Source organism: Dipteris shenzhenensis, chromosome 15 (genome assembly GCF_047967505.1).
Source record: "Dipteris shenzhenensis isolate YYH24624 ecotype China chromosome 15, Dip_SZ_1.0, whole genome shotgun sequence".
Taxonomy (NCBI): Eukaryota; Viridiplantae; Streptophyta; class Polypodiopsida; order Gleicheniales; family Dipteridaceae; genus Dipteris; species Dipteris shenzhenensis.
This window is the reverse complement of record NC_141610.1, coordinates 14,875,105-14,887,473: the sequence shown is the minus strand read 5'-3', so window position 1 is coordinate 14,887,473 and position 12,369 is coordinate 14,875,105. Positions and strand designations below refer to the sequence as shown.

The following is a 12,369-nucleotide window of genomic DNA, read 5'->3' as shown; positions in this document are numbered from 1 at the left end:
AACCCCAATCTACTCTGTCATAGGCTTTCTCAAAGTCCAAGAGTAGAATTGTCAGCCTCTGCCTACTCTGCATAGCCCACTATGAGGCTTCCCAAAAGGAAAAGATGTTATCAAATATGCTCCTGCCATGCACAAAGCCTGTCTGAGTATCAGGGATGAGGTCTGAAAGAAGGGGCTGCAATCTGATGCTGATCGCCTTGGCAATAATTTTGTATAGAGCCAAAAGAGTGATGGGTCTCCAATGGGATACAAAATTCCTATTGCCACCTTTCGGGATAAGGTGTATAAGTCCCTCGGTGAGTCAGTCAGGCATCTCACCCGAGTCCCAAATGCCCTGCAGGGTTGAAGTATTATGATCACCTATCATATTCCAAAAGGCTATAAAAAAAGATGGAGTAAGACCATCTGAACCAGGGCACTTGCCCTTATGAAGGGCGGAGAGAGCAGTCCGGAATTCTGTGTTGGTAAATCGTGCATCAAGTGAGCATATCATCTCTAGTGTGACCAACACAGGTAAACGCTGCCAAACCACATCTCTAGCCACATCTCTGGCCTGTGTGTCAGGGTCTGCAGAAAGAAGGGAGGCATAACAATCTATCGCTCAGTGCATGACGGTATCCGGATGAGACTGCAAAACCCCGTCAGAGTCAATAAGCTGCCTGACACTCTCTCTACTATGTCTAGGACCAAGTGTAGAGAAAAAGTGTTTATTGACTCTCCCTCCCATCTGTATCCAAAAAGACTCCCGTGCATGGAAGGCATACTCTGCTCTCTGATCTAGCAATGTTTGCAAGTGAGCCCTTGCTGCAGCAAGGCGCTCCCGGATCCAAGCATCTGAGGGTCGTTTCTACTCCTCCCTCTACAGGGCTGTCAACTGCCGGCAGATACCGATCTCCCACCTGAGTACCTCACCTCGCCTAGTACTAGCGACAGAATGATAAAAGTCGTTGATACTGACAAGTGCTGTGGCCACATGTGAAGGTGCGGCCACCCCCCCTGCATGCGAGAAACCCAGATCTCCAAGACTGCCTTTGTGAGAGTATCATCTGTGTATAAGGCATCGGGGATCCTGATACTGGAAGATCGTCCTCTCAGATGGGGCTCTGAGATGGACAAAACTACCAGAAAATGGTCGGAGGTAGAAACACCAGGGGTGCAATGCAAACTGTCCCCCCTCTATCAAGAGCCCAGTCATCCACATAGATTCTGTCAATCCGAGCATGGATAGGCATTTGCACCCTACGGTTTGACCATGAAAACAAGAGTGACTGAGACTGAATATGAAATGCATCATCTGACCAAACATCTCTGCCACTGAATCTGAACAAGAAGGCATCCCAAGCTGCTCTCTCAAGGGAGTGAATACCACCTTCTCTTCCCCCTTTCTTATCGGATGGTGCCTCAACCATCTTGAAGTCACCTCCAATAATCCAAGAATCTGCAATGTCAGCCCATGAGAGCAACTCTCTCCAAAAAAGAACACGGTCCCCTCTGTTGTTCGAAGCGTAGAGGTTGAGGAAACCAACCTTACGTCCGTCCACCATAAGCAAAATCCATTGGGCCCTGGAGGGAGTGATGGTACTACGTCCAATGACCAGAGGGAGGATAGAGTCTGAAACTGATATGCAAGTACCTCCTCTGGTTCCCAAGGCAGGAAACCAAAACATCCGGCCTGAAAGCAGCTTACCTGACTTAGAGCAATCTCTGGCATCCAATTTGTGTTTCTGTAGAAAAAGAATGTCTAACCACCTGACACACCTGGATGAAGCTAATTCTTGATCAGCTATCTGCGATGACGATGAGGGATGCCGCCCAACGCTTGTATATTCCAACAGGCTATCCTCATCCACGTGAGGAAGCGGGTTGGAATACCTTACCCGACCTGGTGGCGGAAAAAGAACCCTCTACCGGAGCTGACCTCCTACCATACACACGAGGTCCAAGGGGAGGAAAGTCCACTGGTGAGAGAGAAGGATCTCTCAAAGGGGATGCCGATAACTGGCTCTCCAAAAGTGGAGGGTACAAAATCATCATTTGGGAGGTCAAAGAGGTCCTCAAGAGCGGAAAAGGAATTCCACTGAGCCAGTCTTGGGGAAGGGGTCCGAAGGATTCCTACCGAAGCAGGGAAAGAATGTAAGACCCCTTTCCCTTTGTCAACAGAAGGAGGCACCTGTGCTGCGTCCTGATCAAGAAGTACTGCGGATGAGGTGCCAACAACCTGGGCTGCTGAAGGAGGCACAGCCTGATCCTATGGTGGAGCGGAAGAAGGCTCTTGAACAATAGGCTACACGGCGGTAGCCTCCCGAGGCTCTTGAGTGGTAGTCTCCGGAGCAACGGAAGTATGATCTAAAGTAGAGGACCTAACCACAACCGAAACCCATGATCTGAAGTAGACGACCTAACCACGACCGAAACCCACCGGGGGCCAGAGGTAGTGCGGTGTGCAGGAGAGACTCGGGCAGCCCAAGGAGGAGGGGGAGCCCGTGTCTGAGGTGATGCCTGTGGAGCGCTAAGTCTTGCTCCTGATCTCTGTCGTAACCTAGTACGAGCTGGTTGCTTTTTTAGCCTCTTCTTCTTCTTTGGGCAATCTCTGGCGAACTGCCCGGAGGATCTGCAAATCCTGCATTGGTCCTGACGACCTGCAAGCTCAAATCTCTGGCGAAAGAATGACCCATCGGGTCGCTGTAGCATGATGTGGTCATCTCAAATGTTAGGGTCCTCGACAAATACCCTAACCCTCGGTACCCCATCCATCCTGACTGCCTCAGTAGTCGACGAAGGCTCGCCAAGAAGATGGGGGATCTCTGCTACCACACCAAACCTGCCGCCAATAACTGAAAGAAGCTGGTGATAAACTCAAGGTAGACCAGGGAACCTGATGAAGAAGGAAACTCCGTGCTTATCCTCTTCAACTGTGTCAAAGCCCAGTTGAAAGGGAAACAAAAAAAACCTCTTGTAGCCTAGAAAGAGAAACCCAGTCTATAGCAAGTCTCTCGTGACGTCCAAGGAATCTAGGCACACCTGAAAAAAAACCTCGTCCCAACAAACGTACATCCATTAGGTAGGGAGCGAGCTCCTGAGGAAGCGCCACAAGCATCCAATCTCTAGCCTGTGATCTGGAGGGGTGGGAGCCAAAGATGCATGCGAAGAGAGCCGTGGAACACTCATGCTCCAAATCCTTTTGCAACTGCTGCAGCTCGTCTTTTGAGAAATTGACGGTTCTCGCGGCCGGTGTGTGCGATAACAGATTGACTGAATGGGTACCCATTCGTCAATCGAGGTGGGAAAGGCCGACTCAAACACAAAGAAACTCCGTCCGCTTTCCTGAAGCCCAAGAGACCCCCAAAAAATAGGGGGTACACCTGATGAAGGGATAGGGTGAAAGAGGGGAGGGAGAGAGGAGATTGAGCAAGGAGGGAGAATGAATGAGGGGGAGGAGTCAGAAAGGAGAAAGGGAGGGCAGCAAGAGGGAGAGGGGAAGGGAAGGGGGCAGGAGAAGGAGAGGAGGAGGGGAGGGTAGAGGAGAGGAGAGGAGGAGTGGAGGAGAGGGGGGGGAGCGAAGAAACGGGGCGGGGGGGGCTGTGCAGGCAGCAGCACGGGGGGGCATGCAGGCGGGCAGCAGCACGGGGGGGGCACGCAGGCGGGCAGCAGTGTGGGGGAGGGGGGGGGCTGTGCGGGCAACAGCGCGGGGGGGAAGGGGCTGCAGCAGCGCGGAGGGTAGGGAAGGGGAGAGAGGGAGGGGAGGCGGGGGGGAGCAGCAGGTAGGGGGGAGGGGAGGGAGGGGGCAGCAAGAGGGGAACAGGAAGGAGGAAGGGCAGCAGGAGGAGCGGGGAGCAGCAGGGGGAGGAAGGCAGTGCTAACAAAGTAGAAATGCACAAATTGCTATTTAGGGCCTCTACCTCTAGAAGGGCGAGGGCGAGCAAAAACATCATTGAGTTTGCCATTCACGCTACTTGGACAAACATGGACGTGCAAGATCCACTGCCCAAGCATATGGGCGGGCACTTTCTTAACGATCAAATTCATTGTCAGTGAGGCTGGTGGGGCTTGAACCTGACACTTCTTGACATGTAGGCAGGACCTTACCGCTGGGATACTCTCTGTATTGAATTGTGGTCTTGTGCTTGATGATAATGTTCTTTGACTGGAGTAGTAGCTCTGCAAGGTGGCAAAAGTAGGTTGTACTGACAATCTTGCAATGCTTGAGGGTGGATAGGAGAAACCATTGTCTGCCATGCCCACAACCCCAATTAGCAATGGTAAGGAAATAATAACCCCATCGATTTGACACTTCTTTGAGCTTCCATCCGGCACAACTTCAAGTGCAGAGGGGGATGATCTTCCTAGCTCTAGCATGAGCTTTAGAATGGTGGATGTATGCATTATAAAGTGTTGCTACACCATCCACAAAAGCCAACTAGTTGGAGGGTACGCCATTGAATTTGGACATATAGTGTGGACGGTGTATCACATGCATGATGCAATAGTGTTAATGGTGAAACACAGGTTTGCAACGGGTCCAGTGTTGCATGCTTTGCTTCTCCCTTATCACTCACCATCCACCTCGAATTGCACTTTGTGCTTTTGGTCTCTCTCCAAAACTCTGCACTCGCGCTGCTTTTTCCATTTTCTGCAAAGTCACTTTGAGCATGTTTTGGAATTGATCCCATGACGGATGGGGTACCGGTCTGGAGCTAAATGTCTTTCTTTGATGGCATACCTACTCCGCCCTTTGATATTGGCTCGTTCCAATCTCAAGGGTTGATTATTGATTGAGCTCTCATGGCAACCTCTCATCATACAATCTATTCCATGGGGCTCCCCCGCTGCTACTACGTGAAACATGGGGAGTTAGCATTATTAGCCTTGTTTAGCAACCCTAGCCATAGTGCTTATAGGTATCTTGGATTTTCCTATATAACGGTGATGGAAATTGGACTTTTTCTTTGTATAGAGTTAGTGGCGATTTGTCTATCGCACATGAGAGTCTCTTGTGTTATTCTTCATGCCGTTAGTCTAGTTGCTATTGTTCTTGAGCTTTGTGTTTGGTCGTTCTAGTTGCTAGTCATCTCTCCTATGTCAAGTGTTAGATGCATACTCCTCTAGTTAGTAGATTAGAATAGCATGCAAGCCCCTTCAGATAGACGATAAAGAAACACAGTACAAAGCAAAGCTTGCATAAAAAATGCTTTAAGTCCTCTTAGTCGCATCTGCTTTAGGCTTCATTACAATTCTGCTTCGGTATTCCCAGATGCCAATCATTACCACAAGTCAACATCCTACATTAATCTTAACAAACAATTAAACCCTACTTTCACGACGAGCAGCATACCTGTACATTTAGTGTGGTACGGTATAATGGCTGAAATTCACCTGCTGGCATAATCTCAACGGGCAAACTAGCACCTGCTTCATTCTGCTGATTGTCTGAGAGAACAGCTTGCTCGGTTGCCCGCAACTTGATACCATCATATGCACCTTTTAAAACCTGTTTTTAATTGTGAAAAACAAAACTTGCATGATTTAGGCAGGTTGAGCATAATCACAATCAGCAAGCTAAATGTATTATACAACTTGCATTAGATTCATGTGATCCACTATAGTTTTACTGTGTTTGATTCAACACATCTACTAGATGTTCATTGGTGTTGACACTTATAAAGAATACCAGGTTGGCAAAATTTCCTGATGTTAGTGGAGCTGAATAGCCATCCAAGACCACCTGCACACATACATGGAACAAGAAAATGAATACCACACAAAGCCCATATGAAAGGTTATTCCACAACTTGACAGACTATAATTAAAACTATAAATGAGGTCAATAATTAATAGGCTAAACGATTCCGCTTTCCCATTCATCACAGCCACTATCGTGCTGGCTGACCAGTGAGTCATATTGCACACAGAAGCGAGGACTCAGTTCTCCTCTGCTTGATTCATGCTTGTGCATACCTCTTCTCTGATGTTGACAACTTGTGTGCTATTGAGAGCATTCGTTCCAATGAACAACTGGAGTTCTACACTTAACAATGTAGAACCAACTCTAGTAATTTGCATATTGTTATGGATGCTTGGCTCCTTACCCCTTATGAGCTGAAAGAAAGGGCATTCTTTTCAGCTGACCCACATACAGATGTTTGCTTGCTGCCGGATCATAATTCTGAATGTCTCTAACTTCTATCTGGTCTACCATTAGACCCATATCTTCAACAATTGCTTGCATTATGATGGCTTTTACAAGGCTATGTGCTGATCACCTAGCTAGCACCTTTGCTGAGAAGAAGTGCCATGATTCTGTAGAGCCAAAGCTCTCTCATCTGTTGCCCATCCATACTACCATAATCACATGGAAACACACCAGGTTATACCTTATATGTATGTTTTGTAAGTGATGTCCAGGGAGACATGATCGGACTGTTTACGTAACTGATATAACATACAAGATATCATGTGGCAGCATTAGAATCAGACATGCATGGTAGAAATAAATACTTTTCATAATACCTACCTTCAACATAACGACTGAAAATTATGGAAAATCAAATGCAATCAAGAAGATATGATATATACCGTCAAAAACATTCTTATAGACCTGTGGCCATAGATCTTCAATTTCTTGAACATGAGAACTATTATCAGGTATAGTCAGATGGTACAGTGCTTTCATAGTTTAAACGCATTAACTTGCTACTTTGACTTAGGTATGGTAACCCCTGGGAAACAAGGATGACTCTTACAAAATCGCATGTAGACTACCCCTCCAGCATTATATATTAAAACTATCTAGATCCAAGAAGAAAGAAATTAACCTCTTCAGAAGGCCTCACGAGCCCATGAGACAAAGTACACACCACAAAAGTATAACTACTACATCCTCTAAAACAGAAAGTTGAGGAGTGCACATGGCATCTCAGCTCGATATTATTTTAGCACACATCTAAGTTCTAGTCCTATAGCAAAGTGGCCTTCATTACAGCAATTTGAGAGAGAGAGAGAGAGAGAGTTGTATTAACGTTTTTTGGAAGGCCTCGCGGGCCTATGAAACAAAGTACAATCCAGAAAATAACTCATACAAGCCACTATGGGCTGAAGCAAAGGGCTCGCTAAGGCCCTTGCTGAGTGCTAAGCTAGTTATCTCAAAAACTCGAATCTCAAAACTCAACCATGCAAAGCTAGTGTTCCAAATACACACCCGGGCGCCATTGTGGCTCTCCAATGGGATGCAAAAATGTCTCGTATCTGCATCTATCGAGTAATCTCTCGTTGTGGCGGGGGGCGTGGGCTTTGTGATCTTTGTATTCGGTGGGTCATATCCAGAGTGACACCTTGACTCGGACGGTCTCCTCTGAGTAGAGCAGTGATGGGCTGGACCTCTATCGTGTGTGCATTGGTTATCCTTTATGTTGTTGGCTCCACCGCTCCGCATTGTCTCTTCCTGTTGATCCATGTTGCCCTCATGTCGGCTATCTCCTCCTCTACCAAAAGACTGCCATGTGATATTGCACTCGACTGGGATGCCTTTCTGAGAGTGAAACTGATGCATAGCAGGACGGAAGTGCCTGTGAACAGATTTTGGGCAGATGCACGACAGTGCTTTTCTTGTATTTGGATGCCTTCTGAATAAATGATAAAGAAATACCGAAAGGGGCGTTGAGTTTAGGGCCAATCTGGTGCAGATAGGGGCAATCTAGCTCCTAAATATTGAGTCTGGAATTATTGGTGTGTTGTGGATATTTTCTTTATGGCTGAAAGTTGGGTATTTGCTGGTTGTTATCTATTCACTGCCCTTTGGACGAACGCCGGTTTCAATCTCCATCGAAGTGTGCCTATAATACAAACTTACCTCTCATCCCAAAATCAATATTTGGTGTCCTCTATCCACCCCATGATTGTAGGACCTTCCATTTCACCATCTTTTGCTTCTTTGAGTTGGCTGACCAAGCTCTTCACACAGGTGGTCGTCAGCTGCAATAGCGTCTAGGACATATCTTCATCCTTTTCTTATGGTTTTCGTTGCTACAATTGCTTCCCCGACTATTTACAAATGGCCGTAAGGCTATGATGACTCCTAGGATTAGGGTCACTTCTACTGGCTACAAAATCCTTCCTGATCAATCAAAGCCCTAAGTCTTATAGTGGATAATGAAATGAATTCAAACGTAGGTTATGTACACTCTTTTGCTAGAAGACTGCCCTTTACAAGGTTTCCACAAATCTAGTAGGTTGGCCTCTAATAAAGCCAACATAGATAAAGGCTCACTAGACTATGATGCCCCCCGCGCCCCCCCCCCCTTCCCTTCCCATCTAGGATGAAGAGGGCACACAATCATTGCTGCACTATGAAAATGTCAACATCGAATGCAATGCCGCCTAAAGATAGAGATTTGCCCACACCAAAATGCAGCAATTGAGACTTACATTGAATCCAAGTCCTATGTACAAAAACCTAACCTTAAGGGTCAGGGGATATGTTAGATAACCCATATAAGCTAGGGTTACAATCCCCTCCTATGTGTCACACAAATAATGTGCCCAATCAAAATGCATTACACACATCCACATGTAAAACATCTCGCCTAATTGGATGCCCAATGGTGTGTGCATGTCCATTGACATGCGGCAAAGCCACATATGACTAGCCAGTGACATGGTGCCATGTGCACCTATCCTTTCAATCCATAGCAGATGTATTGGGTGAACACCACATGATGACATCCTTTAAAATAATTAAGACCAATAACATAAAGTCATAGGTGCTCTAGGCTAGGCCCTAACATGTAACCTACCACTCTAGGAACTATTTAATAATAACTATCGAATCACCCCAATGGTGACTTAATAAGCTAATTCATAGTTCATCATCTACTTTTCCATTAGCTTCCTATCAGCTGCATCTCCCAGCTAGCGTAAGCATTTACCTTATGTTTCATGCAAATAGGTTGGATGAAAAACTTGTAAAAATGAACGGATTCGTTTCAAAAAACAAACCAATTCAGATGGAGGAAATAAAACTTTGGTAAGTCGGAAAATGTCACGTTCCAAGTTAGCATGGGGTAGCTTGTACCAAAGGTTTAGAGTCCAAGGGCTCAAATGGTTAAGGAGAATTTTCAGATAGGCATCTTGTAGGAAGTCAGTCAGTGTTTATGGGGCTAAGGTTATATACAAATGCAAGATCCACAATCGTGACAAATGATCATTCTGCTCAAAAGGACTCTCATACACCCCCAAGGATTGATTCGCATGAGGACACAATGTGAGCCTTGTTGGTATAGGGCAAAAGGATGACCGTGCAAAGTGTTGCCTTAGATGAGACCAAGGTTTCCCACTCGAGTGTGAGCTTCGATGAGCTTGCTGTAATTGACATATTTGTCCTTGTGGGGTCAAAAAATGACCAACGTTTGATATGTTCTTGAGAATGGTGTAGACATAGGTGATAAGGCAGCAAATGTAATGATTTTGTACTTGAATTCACCGACTTATTTTTGGTTACACATGGTAATGCCTCAAAGGCCTATAAACATTTTGAAGTACTAGCAAATAATTTTTTCCCCAGAATATTGGCAAGTATTGATTTGACATGATAGCAAGATAAATCCTTTGGGAGCGATGGAAAGCAAGCTAAATCCTTTGGAAGCGATGGAAAGTGACATAGCGTTACCTACAAGTGCATTACAGAATGAAAAAGAGCATGAAAATGGTGCCGATTTGAACAAGTCCTTTCCTAGAGAAAATTTGCATTGCAGCTTTGTCGAGCCTCCTCCTACTGAGGTGGCTTCTAAGACAGGTTCTTACAGCAGCAGAACACCAAGATACTCAGATGAGGACAGTGGATGAAATCCAAACACACACACACACACACACTTTTTTTTTTGGTGAAAGCAGATTACTATATTAACATAAAATCAATGTACATGACATTAGACTCCAAAGGAGAGCCCAATGAAAGAACTCAAAAACAGTGAGAGAACACTTCAAGGCTAGTAGCATCCAAGTCCCTTGCAGCAAAACTATCATATAAGGATTGCTTGAGGGACATTCTGAAGAAAATATATGCCTGAGGAAACTGTTGACCCATCCTGGAATGCAGTCTCTGTGTCCAAATGGTCCATAGTACCCAAAAGCGAGTCCAGTGAAAGAAGAGGAGGAATGGAGACATCTGAGATGAGAGGCATCCAAACATCCAGAAGAGTTTCCCAAATCGGATAGAGGGAAACCGAAGCCGCAGCAAATGGGAAACATGAGTGATCAATATGCGAGAGTGTGGGCAAGACCATAAAAGGTGAGAAACTGTCTCGCGGTGATGAGAGCAACGGGGGCAGGAAGAGGAAGCAATGCGACGTGCTGCCAATTTCACCCCAATGGAAAAAGCTCCCACTATACATCTCCAAAAGAAAAGCCTTTGTTTTAATGGCAATTTGGCTTTCCAGATTTTCATGAGTCGTGATTGCCACCAAGATAAAGGCCTATCCAAGTTCCAAAGATACACACACACACACTTTTTTTTTTTTGGGTGTGTGTGTGTGTTTGTATACATACGAAATACATCCTATTCTGGGAGGATGATTTTGTAATATAAAGTGACAACTTTCACTTTAAAAAAAGTGTGTGTCTATACATACATACATACACATGTATGTATGTATGTGTGTGTGTGTGTGTGTGTAGTGAGCGATGGTGTGTGTGTGAGGAGAGAGAGAGACCTGAGGAGAGCTGAGGAGCACGATCGTGCTATCCCCGCGAGCTTGCCAGGGTCCGGTGCCTTCCAGCCACCGTCGTGCCTTTTTTGCGGCCTCCCATACCACCTGTACGGCTGTTCCGTACAGGTTCTAGTCTGCCCTCAGCGTTTCTGTACAGGCCCGCATCTGCTGCTGCTCTTCCGTACCTTTTCTACAGTCTCCTAGGTGTGTGTGCACTGCTCGCGGTGTGTTTTGTGTGATCCAAGTGAGGTGTACGCCGCTCTGTTTTTTTTCGTCCTCGTCAGGAACCCTGTGCAGCCCCGTCCGTACAGCGTCCGTACGATTCTGTACATCTGCGTCAGTTCTGGTCCCCCTCTGCAAATTCACGTACATAGCCCGGTACCTTCTTCTTGCAGGTCTTTCCGTACACTTATCAGTCAGACTCCTCTCCGTGCAGCGCCATCCGTACAGTCCCGTACTTCTTGCTGTACAAATCTTTGGGGTTTTTGGGCTCCGGTGTCTTCCCAAACAGTCTTGTGTTCCAGCCAAAATCTTACATTTCCCTCTGCTATCTCCTTACCAACTATACTCTTCTTCTCCTTTCTTGTGGACTTCCTGTGGATATTTCTTTGGGACTGGTTTTTTGGGCTTCCACTACCCTTTAACAGGTTCTTCATTCCTGAGCTCCCTTTCATACAAAGTCATGGCAGAATATTCATATGAAAAAACGTTTCAAAAGGAGCGCTCGGCTCCCTGCAAGAAGCAAAAGCAGGTTGAGGGTCAGCATGACCCGATGCATGATACTCTTGAGGCGCAACTGGTATATGATGTCATGCATGAAGGATTTGCAGATACGAGGAAAGAGTGGAAAGACTCGGTTCCTTCAGTTGGCCTCATGGTTGAGGTCGATGAAATTGTGGATCCAGTCAGAGAATATGCTAAGAATGCAGTCATTTTATTTTTTCCAGGCCGGATGCCACCTACTGCAGAGATAGGTAACTGGCTGACACGCACTTTGGCTGGCTCGTTTGTTCGTAAAGTACACTATGCAGCCAGGGGCTTTTTTGAGGTTATCATGGTGGATGAGATACACAGACAAATGCTTTTGGAACATTCACCTCTCTTTTTTGGGCAGCAAATGGTACATGTATTGCCATGGTCTCCCACAAGGGACTTTCAGGCTTTAATCCGACACAGATGCCCGGTTTGGGTTAAAGTTGTCGATTTCCCACAATGTATGGCCTCACTTTTGCCTGAAATTGCAGCATCTTTAGGTAAAGTGGTCTGCCCACCACGGCCAAATGGCAACTCAAACAGATTTTGCATTCTCTGGGATACTGATAATCCCACACCGGACTCTTATTCAGTCACGGTGAATAATGTGAACATGGGAAGTGCCTTTGATAAACTCAAATGGGGTTTATTTGCAGGGGTTTGTTTTGAGTGCAAAAAGTTTGGACACATGGCTTCACAGTGTCCAATGAATCAGCATAAAATGCCTCGTACCACTTTGCCGATTCAAATGCCTACCAAGGATGCTCCTACTCCAGTTGCCAATAAAAATAAAAGCAGTAGACAGCCTTCTGGGAGTCAGGATAAAGGCAAAGCTCCAGTGGCTCCCAATGGGAATCTCACTTCACATTCACCCCCTGCTATTCAATCCATGACCAAAGGACAGCAACCTCCAACT

The 12,369-nt window shown here is 46.1% G+C and overlaps 1 protein-coding gene across 2 annotated transcripts in view; it reads right to left on the bottom strand.

Moving 5' to 3' along the window:
• Positions 1–12,369, bottom strand: part of LOC147893418 (Cyclophilin-like peptidyl-prolyl cis-trans isomerase family protein) — a 52,430-nt gene that overhangs the window by 3,616 nt on the left and 36,445 nt on the right. For both annotated transcript variants that reach the window (XM_087385878.1, XM_087385879.1), the window contains exons 8-9: positions 5,669–5,722; positions 5,333–5,488 (exon numbers count right to left, since the gene is read on the bottom strand). In XM_087385878.1, coding sequence (XP_087242004.1) covers positions 5,333–5,488; positions 5,669–5,722 — 210 coding nt within the window. The remainder of the gene's footprint in view (positions 1–5,332; positions 5,489–5,668; positions 5,723–12,369) is intronic.